The sequence below is a fragment of the Monodelphis domestica genome, chromosome 7, assembly GCF_027887165.1.
Source record: "Monodelphis domestica isolate mMonDom1 chromosome 7, mMonDom1.pri, whole genome shotgun sequence".
Lineage (NCBI taxonomy): Eukaryota > Metazoa > Chordata > Mammalia > Didelphimorphia > Didelphidae > Monodelphis > Monodelphis domestica.
In genome coordinates, this window is record NC_077233.1 from 127,114,029 (window position 1) to 127,136,236 (window position 22,208).

Genomic DNA, 22,208 nt, shown 5'->3' on the forward strand with positions numbered 1-22,208 from the left:
TTTCTGGAGGTAACATTCCCAGTTTATTCTTCCATCATTAATTCTGTGGCTGCGTATGATGTACTCTTGGTTCTTCTCATTTCACTGTTAATTATCTCATGTAGCTCTTTCCAAGTTTTAAAAACATCAGTCTGTTTGTTTCTTATGATGCAGAGTATTCCATCACAATCATATCACAATTTGTTCAGCCATTCCCCAGCTGATGGGCATCCCCTCAGTTTCCAATCCTTTACCACCACAAAGAGAGCTGCTATCAATGTTTTAGAAAACAAGAGTGTTTCCTTCTTTCTCTGATTTCCTTGGAAAACAGACCTGGCAAAGGTATTGCTGGGTAAAAGAGTATATACAGTTTAATAACTTTCTGGGTGTAATTCCAAATTACTCTCCAAAATGGCTGGATCAGTTCACAGCTCCATCAACAGTGCATTAGTGTCCCCTTTTTTCTACATCCCCTCCAATATTTGTCATTTTTCTCTTTTGTCATTTTAGCAAGTCTAATGGGTATGAGATGATATTTCAGAGTACTTTTGGTTTGCATTTCTCCAAACAGTAGTGATTTAGAACATTTTTTTCACATACTTATATATGATTTTTATTTCTTCATCTGAAAATTATTTATATCTTCTGCCCATTTATGAATTGGAGGATGGCTCTTTTCCTTCTAGACAGTTCTCTCTATATTTTAGATATGAAACCACTATCTGAGAGACTGTCAATAAATTTACCCCCCTCCAATTTTCTGCTTTCCTTCTAATCCTGGCAGCATTTATTGTATTTGTACAAAAACTTTTCAAGTGAATTAAAAATTGTCCATTTTACATTTCACAATTCTCTCCATCTCTTATTGACTCATAAATTCTTCCCCTATCCATAAATATGATAGGTAGTATATTCCCCATTCTAATAATTTACTTATGGTATCTCCCTTTATGTCTGGATCATTTATATATTCTGATCTTATCATAGAGAAAGGTGTAAGGAGTCATCTCTACCTCATTTATACCAAACAAATTTCCAGTTATCCCAGCAATTTTCACCAAACACTGATTTCTTATCTCCAAAACCTTGATCTCTGATTCTGTCAAACCCAAGACCACCATACTTCTTACTGCATTTGTTGTGTGTCTGTTCTGTTCCATTGATCTACCTCTCTGTTTCTTAGCCAGTAACAGATGGTTTTGATAATTACTGCTTTATAATACAGTTTTGAATCTAGTACTGCTAGATTTCCTTCCATTACAATTTTTTCATTACTTTCCTTTCATATTCTTGATCTTTTATTCTTTCAAGTGAATTTTGTTATTTTTTCTAACTCAATAAAATAATTTTTAGTAATCTCATTGGGATAACATTGAATAAGTAAATTAGTTTAGGTAGGATTATTATTTAGTTATATTGGCTATGCCCATCCATGAACAATGAATATTTCTCCAATCATTTAGATATTATTTTATTTGTGTAAAAAGTATTTTATAATTATTTTCCTGTAGTTCTTACATTTGTTTTAGCAGGTATACTCCCAGGTATCTTATTCTTTCTGTTGTCATTTTATTTTATTTTATTTTTGGAAATTTTTATTTAATTATTCAATTTAGAACATTATTCCTTGGTTACAAGACTCATATTCTTTCCCTCCCCCCAACTCTTTCCCATAACCAATGTACAATTCCACTGGATTTTACATGTGTCCTTGGTCAGAAGCTATTTCCATGCTGTTGGTGTTTACACTAGGTTGATCATTTGGAGCCTACATCCCCAGTCATATCCCCCTTGAAGCATGTAATTAAGCAGTTGTTTTTCTTCTGTGTTTTTACTCCCACAGTTTGTCCTCTGCTTGAGGATAGTTTTTTTTTCCTCATAGATCCCTGCACATTGTTCAGGGACATTGAATCGCCATTAATGGAGAAGTTCATTACGTTCGATTGAACCACAGTGTATCAGTCTCTGTGTACAATGTTCTCCTGGTTCTGCTCCTTTCACTCTGCATCACTTCCTGGAAGTTGTTCCAGTCCCCATGGAATTCCTCCACTTTATTATTCCTTTGAGCACAATAGTATTCCATCACCAACATATACCACAATTTGTTCAGCCATTCTCCAATTGAAGGGCATCCCCTCATTTTCCAATTTTTCGCCACCACAAAGAGTGCAGCTATGAATATTCTTGTACAGGTCTTTTTCCTTATTATCTATTTGGGGTACAAACCCAGCAGTGCTATGATGCTATGGATCAAAGGGCAGACAGTCTTTCATCACCCTTTGGGCATAGTTCCAGATTACCCTCCAGAATGGTTGGATCAGTTCACAACTCCACCAGCAATGAATTAATGTCCCAACTTTGCCACATCCCCTCCAACATTCATTACTTTCCATTGCTGTCAGTTAGCCAGTCTGCTAGGTGTGAGGTGATACCTCAGAGTTGTTTTGATTTGCATTTTTAGACCTTTGTCAAAGGTTTTTGTTACGAAGATTGTTTCCCATTTTTTTTTGCTTCCCTTCTAATTTTGGTTGTACTGGCTTTGTTTGTACAGAAACTTTTTAATTTAATGTAATCAAAATTGTTTATTTTATATTTTGTGATTTTTTTCTAACTCTTCCTTGGTCTTAAAATCTTTCCTTTCCCAAAGATCTGACATGCATACTATTCTCTGTTCACCCAATTTACTTATGGTTTCCTTCTTTATATTCAAGTCATTCACCCATTCTGAGTTTATCTTGGTGTAGGGTGTGAGGTGTTGATCCAAACCTAATCTCTCCCACACTGTCTTCCAATTTTCCCAGCAGTTTTTATCAAATAGTGGATTTTGGTTCCAAAAGCTGGGGTCTTTGGGCTTATCATAGACTGTCTTGCTGAAGTCACTTATCCCAAGTCTATTCCACTGATCCTCCTTTCTGTCTCTTAGACAGTACCATATTGCTTTGATGACCACTGCTTTATAGTATAGTTTGAGATCTGGTACTGCAAGGCCACCTTCCTTAGCCTTTTTTTTTTTAATCATGATTTCCCTGGATATCCTTGATCTTTTTTACTTCCAAATGAACTTTGTTATGGTTTTTTATAATTCAGTAAAATAAGTTTTTTGGTAGTTTGATGGGAATGGCACTAAATAAGTAAATTAGTTTGGGTAGAATTGTCATTTTTATTATGTTAGCTCATCCTACCCATGATCAATCAATGTTTTTCCAATTGTTTAGATCTAGTTTTAATTGTGTGAAGAGTGTTTTGTAGTTGTGTTCATATAGTTCCTGTGTTTGTCTTGGCAGATAGATTCCTAAGTATTTTATATTGTCTCTGGTGATTTTAAATTAAATTTTAATTGGATTTTAAATGGATTTTCTCTTTCTAATTCTTGCTGCTAAGATGTGTTGGAAATATATAGAAATGCTGATGACTTATGTGGGTTTATTTTGTATCCTACAACTTTGTTAAAGTTGTTGATTATCTCGACTAGCTTTTTGGTTGATTCTCTAGGACTCTTTAAGTTAGACCATCATATCATCTGCAAAGAGTAATAACTTGGTCTCCTCATTGCCCATTTTAATAATTTAAATTTAAATTTCTTAAATTAATTTAAATTAAATAAATTATTATAATTTATATATATAATATATATATAATATATATATTATATAATATATATAATATATATAATAATAATAAATTAACTTAAATTAAATAAATTAAATTTCTTAAATTAAATAAAATAAATTTAAATTTAAAAATAAATTTAATAATTTAATTTCAATTTCTTTTTCTTCTCTAATTGCTACAGCTAGTGTTTCTAGTACAATGTTAACTAATAGAGGTGATAATGAGCATCCTTGTTTCACTCCTGATCTTATTGGGAAGGCTTCTAGTTTCCCTCTGTGGTCATTTTAAAAGGAGTGTCTTCTATTTCTTTTTATAAGACTTTATCAGTAATATAGAAAAATGCTGATGATTTATGTGAATTTATTTTATATCTTACTATTTTGCCAAAATTATTGATAGTTTCAAAAAGTTTTTTAGTTCAATTCCTAGGATTTTCCATATATACCATCATGTCATCAGCTAACAGAGATAGTTTTATGACCTCTTTGCCCATTCTAATTCCTTCAATATTGTTTTCTTCACTTATTGCTATTGTTAATATTTCTAGTACTATGTTAAATAATCTTGGTGATAATGGGCATCCTTGTTTCACTCCTGATCTCATTGGGAAAGCTTCTAACTTATCTCCGTTACAGATAGTACTTGCTGACAGTGTTAGGTAGGTGCTTCATATAATTTTTTTAAAGCATTTATATCTCTAATTTCCAATGCTTTTTTTAAAATTGGGAATGAGGGTTATATTTTGTCAAAGACTTTCTGTTTCTATTGATATAATCATAGTTTTTATTACTTCTGTTATTAATATAATCAATCATGTTGATCGTTTTCCTTATATTAAACTAAGCCTACATTCATGCTATAAATCCTTTTTGGTTATAATGTATTATCTTTGTGATATATTGTTATAGTCCCCTAGCTAGTATTTTGTTTAGGATTTTTGCATCCATATTCATTAATGAGATTATTCTATGATTTTCTTTCTCTGTTTTTGTTCTTCCTGGTTTACATGGCAGTACCACATTTGTTTCCTAAAAAGAGTTTTCCTTTATCTGTTCTTTCAAATAATTTGTTTAATATTGGTATTAGTTGATCCCTAAGTATTTGATAGAATTTATATGCAAATCCATATGGTCCTGATGTTTTTTACCTTAGGAAGTTAATTTATAGCTTCTTCAACTCCTTTTTCTAAAATAGGTCTATTTAGATATTCTATTTCTTGCTTAGATAGTCTAGGTAGTTTTAAAAAATATTCTTCTATTTCTCTATAAAATTTGTTTTCATGTAATTAAGCAAAATAATTCCAATAATTGCCTTAATTTCATCTTCCCTGATGGTATAGTCACCCTTTGCATCTTTAATGTTGGTGATTTTGTTTTCTTCTCTTTTTATTAGATTAATCAGTAGTTTATCAGTTTTGTTGATTTTTCTATAAAACTAACTTATAGGTTTATTTATTCAATCAATGGTTTTTTTTACTTTTAATTTAATTAATATTATCTTTAATTTTTTTAAGATTTCTAATTTGGTGTTTAGTTGGGGATTTTTAGTTTCTTCTTTTTCTAGTTTTTTTTTTAAATTGCATTCTCAATTCATTGATCTTTTCTTTCTCTCTTCTATTAATATACATATTTAAAGATATAAATTTTCCTCTAATTACTACTTTTGCTGAATCCTATAGATTTTGATATATTATCTCATCATTATCATTCTCTTTTATTAAATTATTTATTTCAATAATTTTGTTCTTTAACCCACCAATTTTTAAGATTAAATTAGTCTTTGATTAGTTTTAATTTTTTGTTTCCATTTTCCCTTACTATATACAATTTTTATGGCATTATGGTCTGAAAAGAACATATTTAATATTTCTACTTTTCTATACTTAACTAAAATATTTTTTTTTGCCCTAATATTGGTCAATTTTTGTGAAGGTGCCTTGTACCACTGAGAAGAAGGTATTCTCCTTTCTATCCCCATTCAGTTCTCTCCAGATATCTGTCATACTTAACTTATCTAAGATTCTATTCATCTCCTTGACTTCTTTTTTATTTATTTGGATTTACCTAGCTCTGAGAGGGAGAGATTAAAGCCCCCCACTATTATTGTTTTGTTATTTATTTTTTTAAGAAATTAATTTAATGTTTCCTTTTAAAATGTGGATACTATAACATTTGATACATAGAGATTTAAAATTGATAACACTTCATTATCTGTAGTACCTTTTAACATAATATAGTTTCCCTTTTTATCTCTTGGTTATGTCTATTTTAGCTTCAACTTTTTCAGAGATAATGATTTCTACCCTGCTTTCTTTGTATCTGCTAAGGCAATGTATATTCTGCTATAGTCCTTTATTTTTACTCTATATGTGTCTCCTATTTTTAAGTGTATTTCTTGTAAACAACATATTGCCAGGGTTTGGTTTTTAAAACATTCTGTTATCCATTTTTGTTTTATGGATGAACTCATCCCATTCATATTTAATGTCACGTTTACTAGTTGTGTATTACCCTCCATTCTGTTTTTCTTTTCTCTTTCTCTTGTTTTTCTCTTCTATCTGCTTTATTCCTCCTCAGAGGTCCAATTTTTTCTGTCTATCTCTCCAGTTATTATCCCTTCTTAGAAGTCTTCCATTTTCCTTTTCCTTTGCCCTTCTAGTCACAATTTGGCCCACTTTCTAAGGGTCTCTCCATCATCTTTCCCCCCTTATCTCTTAGTTATTATTCTGTCTTTCCAAAAGTCCTTACTTTATCCCTCCCTTACCATTTCCTTCTATTTATTGATATGGGTTCATTTCTAAAAATTTATCCCTTATCATATCCTGAGTCCCTCCTTTCTCTCTCCACCTTACCTCACTATTTCTTGATATGTACTCTCTTCTTGGTATCTCTCCTCTCTTATGCCCCTGCTTTCCTTTCTCTTAATCTACTCTTCCTTCTTACTCCTTTAGTCTCTTAAGTGGTTTTCCTTTGCTTGGTCCTTCCCTTATCCTATCTCAGTTCCTCTCTTATCTCCTCCCTTTTCCCTCTTGTTTCTCTGTTCATTAAGAAAATGTTTACCCTTCTAATTATATATTTTGTTCTCAATCCCATATCTGATGAGAGTAGGATTCTAACACTACTAGCCCTCCATGACTTTCTCCCCTTCTCAATACCAGTTCCCCAACACATTCCTCCTCCTGATCTACTCTACTATTATTTTGGTTCATTATATTGCAGTCACCTTGACCTCAAGTTTTCCATCCATACATGCCCCTTCAAAGTATCCAGGTAATGATGCCATTTGAGGACCCCTAGATAATATTTTTCCATATAAGAGTCAAACATTTTTACTTTTTGTGTCACTTAAGATTAAGAAAAAAAGGGAAACTATATTATGTTAAAAGGTAATATAGATAATGAAGCATTGTCTTTCATCATTATTTTTGTAAGTTTATTATAGATCAAATTTTATATTGAGTTCTGGGTTTCTCTCCAGGAATAGTTGAAACTTCTTTACTTCATTAAATATCGATTTCTTACCTTTTATAATTTTGCTCAGCTTTGCTGCATATGTTATTCTTGATTATGAACCCAGTTCTTTGCCCTGTATTCTTTTGATGTTGTGGCTGCTAAGTCATTTGTTATTAGTGTTTAAATTTTTTTCTTGTCGTTTTTGTTATTTCTTCCTTAGCTTGGGAGCTATGGTGTTCCTATACATTTTCATCTTTGGGTTGCTGAAGTGTTGATTGGTTAATTCTTTCGATTTTTATTTTACCCTGTGAATTTTAAAACTACTCCAACCTACTCAGAATGTACTTATAGAAGATTTGATTTAACCATTTCCTAATTTGTAACAATGGAGATACTTGGTCTAACAGAATCAGGTCTTGGGAACTCTACATTGTTCCACCCTACTTAGTTTAATAAGGTCAGGAATGTCTGCACCCATACTGAAGGATTAAGTATCTAAGAAAATGGCCTTCAACAGACATGTGCAGAAACAGCTGACAGACCCCTGGGCTGTCCTAAGTCAAGCTAAGCTAACATTGGTACAGATGAGATGCAGGAAAGTGACGTAAAACCGTCTATGTAGGGCATGTCACTTCCTCTCTTCAGCCTTTTTTTCCCAGAGAGGCGGCTCTGGCTGGCAGCATGCTAAATGTTCTGACATTTTGGCGTGGTGGCAGCTATCTGTCTGGGGTTTGGCGGTGAGTTTGTCTTTGAGCTAATTCAGGTTCAGGCATCTTGGCTGAGCCTTCTTGGAGTTCAGGCTGATTCCTTTCTCTTTTACTCTTCAAAATCTTACCTTCCTAAAGCCTCTAATCTTCCCCCTGGCACAAACCCGGCAGGAGAAATCCAACACCCTTTCCTTCTCCCTTCTTCTTAATTTCTTTCCACTATATTAATTATATCACCATAAATTTCCAGCTGACTTGAGTATTTTTTTTATTTGGGATATCCATGGTGACCAATAATTAATATAGTTTAGGTCACAATGCTAAAATTATCCTTTACAACCCTCTGATTTTAGAATTTATGTCCAGTTTTACTTAATGATTTCTTGGAGAATGATATCTGAACTCTTTTCTTTATTATAACCTTCCATCAGTCTAATTGTTCCTGTATTATCTCTCCTTGATCTATTTTTCCTGGTCAGTTGTTTTGTGATAAAATGTTTCATGTCCTATTATTTCATTTTTTAATTTTGCTTTACTATTTCTTGTTCTCTTAGGAAATCATTAGGTTCCCCTTGTACAATTCTAGTCCTTATGTGTCAGGCACAGTGCTAAGCTTACTTTACCATCTACTGAGACATTTTTTCTGTGAGTTTCTGGATCTCTTTTTTCTATTGGGGTGATTTTTCTTTCATATTTTTTTTAAATTTCTTGCATTGGTTTTATTTTTTACCTACTTTTCCTCCACTTGTCTTAATTGCTTTTTGACTCCTTTTTTAAACTCTTCCAAAAGCACTTTTTAAGCTGGTGGCCATTTACTGTATTTCTTTGCTGTTTTGAAGTAGATATTTTTTACTTTATTGTTTTCTGAATTTAAACTAAGGTCTCTTCTGACCTTATAGTAGCTATCAACAGTTGGGTTCTTCCTCCTTTGGTTGCTGTATTTTTTGTTTGTTTGTTTGTGGTTTGGTGTTTTGGTTTGTTTGTTTGGCTTTTTGCTGGACTCCCATTTGTGTCATAACTGGTTGTGATCTTTCTATATATTTGATCTAATCCAGTTGCTTTTCCCATCATTTTTTCTTTTAAGTCCATTTCTACTTCCTCCATAAGCACATCCAGAACTATGATGCTACTGACCTTAGTCTTGAAAAGATTTTTTAAAATAAAAATCTTTGCAGATTCCCCCCCTTTTTCTTATTTGTTGTCCTCCTCTTAGTTTTATTTTAAAATACTCTTAGAATGATTTTGTTTAGTTGGATCTCTTATTACATGTAATTTTGCATGATTCTTGTCTATATTTTCAAGGTACTTTATAAATATTGTCTCATTTTGTTCTCACAACAACCTTGGGAAGTAGTCCTATTATAAACTGAGGCAGATAGGGGCTATATACAGTTACTAAGTTTATGAAGCCAGGTTTGAAATCAGAGCATCCCAAATCCAGGTCCAGCATACTATAGATTGCTGCCTATACCATCTAGCTACCTAGAAAATAAACCAGCCAGGATTCCAAACGCAGTTCTGATCCCATCATACTAAACAGAACTGGGCAGCTAAGTGACACAGCGGATAGAGTGCTGGACTTAGAATCAGGAAATGTTATCTTCCTAAATTCAGATTTGGCCTCAGTTACAAGCTCGCTGACCCTAGGCAAGACACTTAACCCTAAATACCTCAGTTTCTTCACCTGTTAAATGAGCTTGAAAAGGAAATGGCAAACCATTCCAATGTCTTTGCCAAGAAAACCCCAAATGGAGTCATATCAAGTCAGACTTGACTGAAAGAAATGAATAAAAGGCAAAACTTCCTTTTCTATTTTCATGTTTACTTCCTGGTTTTCCTGACTTCTTACTAGATTCAGCCCAAATCTCACTTTTTGCTAGAAGCCTTTCCCTAGCCTGGACAAGGAGACCCTCCTTTGGTCACCTTCACATCCTCTCCATCTTCCTAATCTTTCTCTTAGACAGGTCTCTGCAGCCTCACTGCAATCCAGTCTCCATCATATGACTTTTTTTTTTTTAAGCCAGGAGACTCTTCAGCAATTCTGGAGAAATGGTAAAAAGAAGGGAAATAATTGCCTGGCATAAATTGGAATTGCTGATGTTAGAGGTTTCCACAATCCACCCACACACATACACATCAATTTCAGAATTTTTGAAATTTCTACTTTGTTTATTGACCCAGAAAGCATTTAATTGTGGAACACGTAAAAATGAGAAAATCCCGACTTGAAGCTCTTGCTTTTTACTAGTCCCTGCAGACACGTTTTCAGCTATTTAATAGCTACAGCCTGGGACTGGGGACAGGGTTATGGGAAAAGACATTTTGAGGTGTTTTCCGGTCCTATCAGGATGCTCAGGTGAGAGCTGACTTAGCCAGAATGGTGCAAAGTGAGTGTGTGAGTGGTACTAACCTTCAGAGTTTTGTAGCCACTGCGTCTCCGGCAGTACCAGCAGCTAATGAGCAGCAGAATCCCCAGGATCACAGCCAGGATGCCAATTCCTACTGCCCTGTTCCAGAAGACACATAAATCCATCTTGGCATATGTAAACATTACTCTTACTTCTTATTTACTTTATTTTTTTAAAAAGCCCTTTTTAAACTCTTAGTATCAATTTGAAGGCAGAAGAGCAGCAAGGGCTAGGCAACTGGGGGTAAGTGACTTGCCCAGGGCCACACAGCTAAGACGTGTCTGGGGTCAGATTTGAACCTGAGCCCTGCCTTCTGCAATCCTGGGATTGTATCCACTGTGCTATCTAGCCAGCCCTATTCTTATTTATTAGAAAGAAATGCAAACATCTGTTCACATGAGCTTTCTCTCCAAACACAATCCCCAACCAGTTTTCCATATTCCCTTTTACCCCCCAAACTCCATTCTCCTATTCTCCAGCCATTCTCTGACAGCGTTTTTCAGCCCTCCTGTGTTCTGCCGATATCAGGGGTGTCCCCGAGTCTGCCAAGTGTGTGTGTCTGAGAGGAACAATGCAAACTGGTCTATGCAGAGAAGTCTGATTCCAGCCTTAGTGATATTACTACTAGGACTGTAATGACTGAAAATAATCAAGAGGCAGCTAGGTGGCGCGGAGATCCGTGCTGGACCAGAATCATGAAGAGGTGGGTTCAAATTCAGCCTTAGACATTTACTACGGCCATGAAGTATTATAACTCCACCTGCTTTATCCTGTCTGCCTAGATGGTCTGCGAGGTATAGCAGCTGGGCATGCCTCAGCTTCTTGGAGCCACAGGGTTGGGCTGAGTGCCAGCTGTGCCCCAAAGGTGCTGAGGCACCAAAGGGGGCTTGGTGAACCCTCAGCCAGGCGTGCCAATCCTGGAACCACCGAAGCATCCCATACTACTGCTGCTGCTGCTACTATTACTACTACCACCCCCAGAGTGAGAGCTAGTATTTATATAGCACTTTTAAATCTGCAAAAAGCTTTAAACATAGATTATATTGTTTGATCCTCACAACAATCCTGACAGACAGGTGCTCTTCTTATCCCTGTTGTACACGTGAGAAAATGAATGTTGAGAGAGGTTAATTTGACCAAGATTGCTCTTGGGGCAGAACTCAAATTCAGGTTCAAATTCAAGCATTCCACCCCCTATCCCTCCCCATCTACTGTGGCCCCCTAGTATCTCCTAGGCATTCCTCCTGGGCACTGTTTCTGCCTCTTTCCTTCAAATGTTTGCTCTGCTTTTGAACCAGTGACGAAGGTGGGTATGAAAAAAGCTGCTGCTAGCAGAAGTCACAGTGTGGCTTGTATCCTTTCTCAGGTGTGTCTTGGGTGTGATATAAGGAGTGTGTAAGAGTGAGAGCCATTGTTGACAGTATTGAGGCGGGTGTTCACTCTGAGACAGTGAGACTTCATTTCTCCTGCAAAAATCACCAAGTTCATTAAGATGCACAGTTGTAATTTACTCATTTCTTTTTAGTGTGTGCCTACTATGTGCCAGAAGGAATTTAATAAATGCTTATTGATTGCTTGTTGCTATTAACAAATACTAGACTTGGGGGTAGGTATGTGGTTTAGTGGATAGAGAGCCAAACCTAGAGAGAGAAGGTTCTGGGTTCAAATTTGGCCTCAGATGCTTCCTACCAGTGTGGCCAGTTGCCTAGCTCTTACCTCTCTTCTGTCTTGGAACTGATATTTAGTAGCTATTCTAAGACAGAAGGTAAGAGTTAAAAAAAAAAAGATATACTAGACTTAGTTATAACAAAGTAAATGATTAATAATTATTTCAAAAAACAAAACAAAAATCACACAGTATATTCTTTTTAATTTAATCTACATTGTTAACAGTTTCTTAAGATTAGACAATCAACAAAACAATAACTCAAAAGTGCTGATTTATAACATGTGCCTGAGATATAAATGTTCACCCTGAAAAAAGAACAATCTGCAGGAGCTCAGCACATGAAGAGACTCCATCCCTAAATAATGTATAATCTAAAAATTATTAGGGGAAATAGTGTTGATAGAAAGATGCATTATGAAATATACGAAGTACTATATGAAGTCGTTTTTGTTATATAAACCAAATAGTTTTGAGTAATAACTATTTCAAAAGACTATGGCTACCAAAGATTAATACGATGCAATCTTCTGATAATAGTCAATAAACCTGAGCAATTTTTATTCAATTAGCCAATGGTTACCTGATTTTTAACATTGCATAGATTTGTATAAAATTTACATAAATCAAAGGCATTAAAAAGTTTATGCTCTTATCTGACCCTATTGTTTACTTTACCTTTAATAAACCTAGCCAATTACCAAAAAAAAACCCAACTATTTGGGAAATAGACAATTTCTCAGAGATTTGGGAAAGTAAGCCTTATGCCCAAGACTCTTACTAAGACCCTTAAATGATTTCCCATTGTCCAGGACAATGGTGACACACTCAAATAGAAACCAGGACGGAGACATACTAGCAGCACATTGACTTAATTTTAAAAGGTGATATTAATAGTTTTATTATATTTTTTTAAAAATTTAACCTATTAATTAATTTATTTAAATTTAAAATATTAAAAATTTGAAATTAAAAAAATTTAAAATTCATTCAAAATTTCAATTGCATTATAATTGAGTTTGGCAGCACTGTCATGTTAGCCATACTGATAAGTATGAAATGATATCTCAGAATTGTTTTTATTTGCATTTCCCTATTCAGTAGTGACTTAATGCACAGTTTTATATACCTATACATGACTTTGATTTCATCATCTGAAAATTGTCTGTTCATATCTTTTGCCCAATTATCAATTGGGGGATGGTTCTAATTCTTATATAATTGACAAAGTTGTCTAAATGTTTTAGATATGAGACCTCTGAGAGTCTGTCTATAAATCCTCCCCCCCCCCCCGTTTTCTGCTTTCCTTCTAATCTTAGCAACATTTATTTTGTACAAAAATATTTTAGTTTGATGTACTCAAAATTATATTTTTTATATTTCTCAATGTTCTCCTTCTCTTGTTGACTCATAAATTCCTCTCCTATCCTATATATCTGATACATAATATGTTTCCTATTTTTCTAATTTTCTTATGATATGTCCTGTTATATCTAGATCATATATCCATTTTGACTTTATCTTAGAAAATGGTATAATCTATTGGTATATACCTAGTCTCTGCCAAATACTTTTCCTGTTGTCCCAGCAACTTTTGCCAGTGATTTCTTAGCCCCCAAATCTAGATCCATGCTTTCATCAAACAGAAGGTTACTATAACATTTTACTATTGTTTGTTGTATGCCCATCCTATTCCATTGATCTGCCATTCTATTTCTTAGTCAGAACCAGATAGTTGTTTGTTTGTTTGTTTGTTTGTTTTAAACCTTTACCTTCTGTCTTAGAATCAATTTTGAATATTTGTTCCTAGGTAGAAGAGTGGTAAGGGCTAAGTAATGGGGGTTAAGTGACTTGCTCAGGGTCACATAGCTTGAAAATGTCTGAGGCCACATTTCAGTACCAAGTAGTTTTGATAATTACTGCTTTATAATAAATTTAAAATCTGGTACTGCTAGACTTCTTTCTTTTACTTTAAAAAAACTAATTCTTTTGATATTCTTGATATTTGTTTTTTCCTAATGAATTCTGTTATTATTTTTTCTAGTTCAATAAAATAATTTTTGGTAATTTAATTAGGATAGCATGGAATAAGTAAATTAGTTTAGGTAGGGTTGTCATTTTAATTATATTGGCTCTTCTCATCCATGATCATTAATATTTCTCCAATTATTTAGTTCTGACTTTATTTGTGAAACAAACATTTTATAATTATCTTCATGTAGTTCCTGTGTTGGTTTTGGTGGGTATACTCTCAGGTATTTTATTCTCTTTCATTATTTTAAATAGAGTGTCTCTTTCTGGCTCTTCTTAGAGGACATTTTTTGTAATATATTAAAAATACTGATTATTTATGTGGGTTTTCCCCCCATATCCTACTACTTTCCTAAAATTGTTGATAGTTTCAATTAGTTTTTTAGTTTGTAAGTGTTAAAATGGGGGTTTTGACAAAATAAGAGAGAAACTTTTATAACCCAAGTTTTAATGAGAATATAGTAGAATTGTAAATTAATATTATCTCTTTAAGCCAGAGAAAAGAAAGCTTCTAGCAGCTTTTAACAATCAACAATTTAGTTTCATTAAAATAAAGATAGTAAAGAATATAGTAAAGGAGGGAAATATAGGAAAGAGGTAGAGAAAGAAATTTCCTAATGTCTATTTTGTTTATCATATAACTATCTATAACTGGCTATATAACTACTACTAATAACAACCACTCCACAAAGTTCCATTCCAAACCAACCCAGTCAAAATCAACTCAATCAGTGTTTAATCCAACCCCAATTAGGTCTGTCAGTGAAGAAATCTACCTTCCAAAATAATTCAAGGAAAGGAAAAAAAACCTAATAGCCCAAACCAAAAGCCAAAAACCCAAAGGGAAAAAGCCCTCTAAAGGCCAAAGCCAAAAGCCCTCTTAGTAAGCTCAGGCCTGCCTTTATATTCCAGCAACTAAATGCCAACCACCAACTAATCAACAACCTACACCACCAGCAACCAACCCCCAATGACAATGTCACATCCAGCAGCCAAATTCCTTGCAACTGCCAGCCTTAACTGTCAGCAACTGACCAGCTGCCCAACTGATGCTCAACCCCTTTTATAACCTCTTCCTACTTCACTTCCTGTCTCTATGGTTTCTACTTCCTGTCACTGTGGGCTGGTTAATCCCTATACATCTCTATGGTAAGAGGACCTTCAGGTCCCCCATTAACTTAAAAAAGGAATAAAGAATTCCTTTTTACAAGTTAGATCTCTAGAATTTTCCACATATACTATCATGTCATGTACAAACAGAAATAGTTTTATTTTTTTACTCATTCTAATTCCTTCTATTTCTTTTTCTTTTCTTATTACTATTGCTAGCATTTCTAATTCTGTGGTAAATAATCTTGGTGATAATGGGCATCCTTGTTTCCCTCTTGATTTTATTGGGAAGGCTTCTAGCTTGTTCCTTTTACAAATAATACTTTCTAATGGTTTGAGGTAGATGCTTCATTTTATTTTAAGGGGAAAAAAATTTATGCCTCTGCTTTCCAATGTTTTTAATAGGAATGAGTATTATATTTTGTCAAAGGCTTTTTCTTATCTATTGATATAATCATATTGTTTTTATTACTCTAGTTTCTAGCATAATAAATTATGTTGCTAGTTTTCCTTATAGTAAATCATCCCTGCATTCCTGTTATAAATCCTGTTTGATCACAATATATTATCTTTGTGATATATTGTTGTAGTTTCTTAGCTATAATTTTATTTAGGATTTTTGCATCCATTTTCATTAATGAAATTGGTCTACAATTTTCTTTCTCTGTTTTTGCTCTTTCAGAAAAGGAGTATGATAAAATTCCTTCTTTACTTATTATTTCAAGTAATTTACTTAATATTGGAATTAGTTGATCCTTGAATGTTTGGTATATTCACTTGTAGATCCATCTGGTCCTGATGTTTTTTTCTTAGGTAGTACATTTATGGCCAAGGTGGTGAACCTATGGCATGCATGCCAGAGGTGAGGCACTCAAAGCCCTCTCTGTGGGCATGCTTGCCATTGTACCAGCACAGAGTTTTCCAAAGTTTGTTACTAGAAAGCCAGAGGGATGTAAGACTGGGCTTATCCCCTCCCCCTCTCCACAAGTTCCTGAGGACATTACCCACCCCTCTAAAAGGTTCACCATCACTGATTTATGGCCTATTCAATTTCTTTTTTCTAAAAAAGGCTTATTAGATATTCTATTTCCTCCTTTAATATTATAGACAATTTATTTTTTAAAGTAATCTTCCATTTAACTTACATTGTAAAATTTATCTGCATATAATTGAACAAAATAATTCCTAATAGTTGCTTTAATTTCATCTTCATTAATGGTATAATTACTTTTTTCATCTTTAATGCTAATGATTTGGTTTTCTTTTTTCTTTTTTTAATCATATCAATGAAAGGTTTATCTATCTTGTTGATTTTTCATAAAACTAATTCCTAGATTTATTTAATTCAGTGGTTTTCTTACATTCAGTTTTATTGATCTTACCTTTAATTTTTAGTATTTCTAATTTGGTGATTAGTTGGAGAGTTTAAATTTGTTCCTTTTCTAGTTTTTTTAAATTGCATACCTGTTTCACTGATTTTTTTCACCTCTATTTTATTAATATAAGCATTTAGAGATACAAGTTTTCCTCTAATTATGGTTTTGCTATATACATCAGGTTTAGGCATGCTACTTCTCACTATTATCAATCTCTTTAATGAAATTGTTGTTTCTATGATTTATTCTTATCCAACTCATTCTTTCAGATTAAGGTATTTAGGCAACAATTAGATTTTAAATTTTTGTTTCCATGGTCTTCATCGTATACAATTTTTATTGCACCCTCTTTCATTGTAAAAAAAGGATGAATTTAATAGTTCTGCCTTTTGACATTTAACTATAATATCTTTATGCCTTAATATATGGTCAACTTTTGTAAAAATACTATATACCCCTGGGAAGAAATATTCTCCTTTCTGTTTCAATATCTCTCCAGATATCTATCATATTTAACTTAAGTAAGATTCTATTCATCTCCTTGATTTCTTTCTTATTTACTTTTTGGTTAGATTTATCCAGTTCTAAGAGAGAGAAATTGAAGTCATTCACTATTAGTATTTTGTTATCTATTTCCATCTATAACTCATTTAGTTTTTCCTTAAAATATTTGGGTGCTATAACATTTGACATATAGAGACTTAAAATTGATAATGCTTCATTATCTGTGGTACCTTTTAACATAATATAGTTCCCCTATTAATCTCTTTTCATTATATCTACTTTAGTTTTAACTTTGTCAGAGATCACAATTGCTACCCCCCTGCTTTCTTTGTATCAGCTAAGGTATAGCTTATTCTCTTCCTGCCGTTTATTTTTACTCTATTTGTATCTTTCATTTTTAAGCATGCTTCATACAAACAACATATTGTTGGGTTTTGGTTTTTGATCCATTCTTCTGTCCATTTTCACTTTGTGAATGAATTCATCCCATTCACATTAAAAGTTACAATTACTAGTCATGCATTTCCTTATAATCCTTTTTCCCCCTCTCTGTTCTTCAATTCTTCCCTTTTTGCCATAACCCTCCTCAGATGTATAATTTCTTCTGTCCACAACCTCTCCAATTCAAATCCCTTCTTAGAACCTTTCCCTTATCCTCTCCTTTTGCCCTCCTACTTCTAAATTAGCCCAACCTCTGAAAGGCCCTTCCCTTGTCCCTTCCTTCTCACCTTTTAGTTCTTGTCCTATCTATCTTTCCAAAAATCCCTTAATTATGCCTCCAGTCCTCTCCTTCTATTTCTTCATATGAGTTTCATTCTAAAAATCCTTCCCTTATCTTGTCCTAAGAGTCCATCCCTTATCCCCTTTTCTTACCCCCCTATTTCTGTTATAGATAGCTCTGCCTTTTCTAACCCCCTTGTCTTCTTTTCTCTTAATCTACCCTTCCTTCTCTTAGGCCCTTAGTCCTTCCCTTATCCTATCCCCTTTCCCATTAAGAAGATTTTTACCCTTCTAGTTATATATGTTGTTCCCTCTTTAACCCAGATTGGATGAGAGAAGGGTTCTGGTACTTCCAACCTTCAACCATCTCCCCCTTTTCTGTCAGTTTTTCTACTCATCCCTCTTTTTTATGAGAGAATTATTCCATTTTATCTCTTCCTGCTCTATTTTATTATTACTTTTAGCTCATTCCATTATATTTAACTTGACCTTAAGCCTTTTATGTAAATATATGCTCTTTCAAACTGCCTCAGCAATTATGTCATTCTTCAGGGATACAGATGACATTTCCCCACATAAGAAATAGGCAATTTGATCTTTCATTACCTTTTAATTGGTCTTTCATAATTACTTTCTTATATTTCTTATGAAGCAAATTTTATACTGAGTTCTGAGGAGTTTTTTGCTGGCTATGTTATTCTTGGTTGTAAATCCAGTTCCTTTGCTCTTTGAAATATTATGTTCCATGCCCTCTGATCTTTTATGTTGAAACTGCTACTATTGTGATATTTTGACTGTAGTATTTAAATTGTTTTTTTCTTGTTACTCATAGTATTTTCCTCTTAACCTGGGAGCTATGGAACTTAGCAATGAGGTTCATGTGCATTTTTATCTTTGGGTATCTTTGATTAGTTGTTTGGTGGATTCTTTCAATTTCTTTTTTACCCCTTTATTCTAGAATTTTTCCTTGATTATTTCTTGGAGTATGGTGTCTAAGCTCTTTTTGATCATAACATTCCAGAGGTCTGACAATTCTTATATTGTTTCTCCTTGATCTATTTTTCAGATAAGTTATTTTATTAATAAGATGTTTCATATTATCCTCTATTATTTCATTCTTTTGATTTTGCTTTGTTATTTCTTGTTGCCTTAGGAAGTTATTTGCTTCCCCTTGCTTAATTCTAGTTCTTAATAAATTATTTTCTTCTATATGCTTCTGGATCTCCTTTTCTTTTTAGGTGATCTTTCTTTCACAATTTTCTCAATTTCCTGTGTTCTCATTTCTTTTCTAATTTTTTCCTCAACATCTTTCATTTGGTGTTTGAGGTCTTTTTAAAGCTCTTCCAAAAGCCCTTTTTGAGCTTGTGACTAACGTTTTTCTTTGCTGTTTTAGAAGTACATGCTTTTACTTCACTGTCCTCTGAGTTTGAACTCTGGTCTCCATAATAGCTATCAATAGTTGAGTTTTTTTCCTTTTGTTACTGTTAAAAAGAAAAAAAAAACACAACCAACTTTAGTATCCAGGTCAATAGCCTCAATTGTTAGCTTTATGCTGGAGTGTCAGGGTTCCCAGGGCATGGGGCATCTGTTGCCTCAGATTTCAGGATTTTTTATACTTGCTATTTCCTGAGCCTGTTTACTTCTTCTAATTCCTAGAATCCAGATTCAGGTATAGTCTTTAATCCTGTTAGATTTAAAATAGTTTTGAGTGTTAAATAGTTGTAGATAAGAGAGTGGGAGCCATAAACTGTGATAATTAAAATGTTTGGGAGCAAGGGAAATATATATATCAATTATGACCACTGAAATATGTTTTCTACTGTGTCTTGGGATTATATAAATATAAGATGGTCGCCAGGGAATATATTCCCAATTTATGAATATGCCCAAGCCAACTGGGTTTTATAGAGAAATTTAATTTATAATACACTGATTAATCAATAGAAAAAGAGAGAAAGTAAGAAAGGAATAAGAATGAATAAATCAGTCAGTTGGTTTTATCACTCACCCAAGATCTCTCTAGGTAAGGCTTCTCATGCCAACCTCAGGCTTCACCTTCAAGAGAGCCTCCTTTCAAGAAATGTTTCCAGAGAATTCTCCTCCTGACTCCTCCTGAGTTCTCCTTCCACAGCCTCCTTCAAGACCTCTCCAGGAGCTCTCCCTCCAGGACCTCTCTCCTCTCAGACTCCTTCAGAGCATCCCCCTCAGAGCAAAACCTCCAGGACCTCTCTCCTCTCAGCTCCTTCAGAGCAACCTCCTCAGACCTTGCTTCAGAGCCAGCCTCCTCAGTCCTCAGACCTCCTTCAGAGCAAGCCTCTCAGAGCAAAAACTCTCAGAGCAAAACCTCCTCTGTCCTCCTTCAGAGCCACCTCCTCCCAGGACCTCAGACCCCGCTATCTTTAAGGAAACAATCTCTAGTTCCCTCCCCTCAGTTCTCACATCTACTAATCACTGTCGATGTCTCCCCTGTGCCAATGGTGGCTCTAGCTTAACCCAGGACTGCCCAGAGGTCTGACCCCTTTGCACATGTCTGTTGAAGGTCATATTCTCAAATAATTAAATCTTGATCCTTTGCTGCAGCCCTTCCTAAATCCTTTTACTCTGAGTAGGGTGGAGATTGTAGTTTCCAAGACCTGGTTCTATCATTCCAAGTATCTCTATTGTATCAATTCTAAAATCAATCATGACTCAAAGAACTTCCTGTTCTATGCTTAAGCATAGGTCAAAGCCCTTTCCATTGTTTAGCAAAAGGTTTCTGTCCTAAAGTAGTCTTAAGTAGGGAGGAGAAGGATCCTCCCATGCCAAGGGGTTTCACATTCCAATAGAGTTCTTACTATCAGTAGGAAATTTTTTCCAAGTATGAAATTTCCCAATGGTGAAATTTCCAACATTCATAAGTCTAAGAAATTTTAAGGTTTACAATCCTCAAACTGCAGCCTGTGATTGACTTAAGGTGCTCCAACTGTCCTCCAGGCAGTTTTGCTACTGCAAGCCAACTGTTACCTTGTGGTGGGAGTCAGAGACTCCACGCTTATGGGGATGACCACAGTCAACAGAGCCCCAGTCCTTCAGCAACCACGCTCATAAGTGTGTGCTCCCTCTTCATTCTTCCACTCCTAATGCTGATGACTAACTAGTCTGTGAACTTGGACCCTGAAGTCCTTCCCTGGTGAAATAGAAAGGATGATCTATGGAAACTATATCTTGTTGTAACTAAAGAGCTCTGGCTTATGACTAGAGAACTGCTGCTGGTATTGGGATACACCTGATGGTACTTAGTTACAACTCTTCAAGTCTCTACCACACTGGTCAGTGGGTAAGCAAGAATCTCTGGAGATGAGGCTACATGTAGTTCACACAGCTAATTCCCAGGGCTTTCTGCCTATTAACTCCACCAGTGTTTGCCACTGGGATGTAAGTTCCCAGGTTTAACAGATAAAACTTCCCTGTTGACCCTGCTTCCAGGGTTTTCCATGATTCTGCATTGTTTGTTTGGAAATGTTTGCATTATCCAGTAAGACTGAGGCAGGGTTTCAGTTCTTGGCTGCTCATCTTCGCTTGTGAGTCTTATCTTTTTTTTCCACTTTTAGCATTAGTTCTGTGAAGTTATTTTTTATCGTTTGTGGGAGAGGAAGTTCCATGAACTATTTTACCATCTTCCCACCATCCCTTTAGTCAATTTTCAAAGATGTAATATTAAGAAATACAAAATCTCTAGCAAAAGAATTCTGAATTAGGTACTTGGTAAAATATGTTGGTTCTGGTATTTGGAAGATACTGGTAGTATTTTATGTTGCTTTTTTCAAATTGACCTCTTTTTCTACTGCCAAAGAAAAGAATTAATCATTCCACTTGCTCCCATATTTGCCACTCTCACAGATCTGGGAATTCAGTTTTAAGTCATTTTGCACTAGCTGCCTTTTGCATAGGTTGAAATATTTATATATATACCATATTTCAATAATTAATGAACAGAACTGCCAAATGAGGGTAAGGTGTCATTATGTCATTCCATACTTCTGGATCATAAAGATAACTCCCTCATACCTTTCCAAAGAGAGTCTGGAACATTTCATGGAAGATACCTTGCCCTATCTAATATAACTGACTTCAATATGCGTTATATCAGAAGCAATTTGTGAAAATGTATAGCAGACCTGCCACCTTTTACCAGCCTTAATGAATGAATGAATTTTTTCCTTTTTATTCACAACTTATATAGTGAGGGGTCCCTATCCCTTTGAGTCCCAAGTGCTCTGACTCAGCTACAGAGAACCATTAGCTTCCCACCTTTTGGAAATTGCTAATAAAGAATTCATTTAGCCTGCCAAGCCACTTTAGAGAAAAATTGGAGAAAGAAAAACAAATGATGGGAAAATAACAGTCTTTCTGAATCTTGACACTCAATGATGAGTTTTGATACAATCATGAGATTGTGATATATTTATCAAATCAACCAGCATTTATTATATGCAAAGCACTACACCAAATGCTAGAAATACAAATAAACAAGCAGAAAGAAAGCCCTTCAAGGACCTTACCTTCTCACACAACACTTAGAAGGAAGCTGAAAAGTATGTATTTTATTCCTTTTCTGAATCAAAATGGACTCTTTGTTATCATGACTAGGGCTCTCTGAAGGT

General features: G+C 34.4%; 1 protein-coding gene across 2 annotated transcripts in view; it reads right to left on the reverse strand.

Moving 5' to 3' along the window:
- MLANA (melan-A) overlaps positions 1–22,208 on the reverse strand; it is a 60,539-nt gene that overhangs the window by 14,325 nt on the left and 24,006 nt on the right. For both annotated transcript variants that reach the window (XM_056805437.1, XM_001371461.3), the window contains exon 3: positions 10,161–10,257. In XM_056805437.1, coding sequence (XP_056661415.1) covers positions 10,161–10,257 — 97 coding nt within the window. The remainder of the gene's footprint in view (positions 1–10,160; positions 10,258–22,208) is intronic.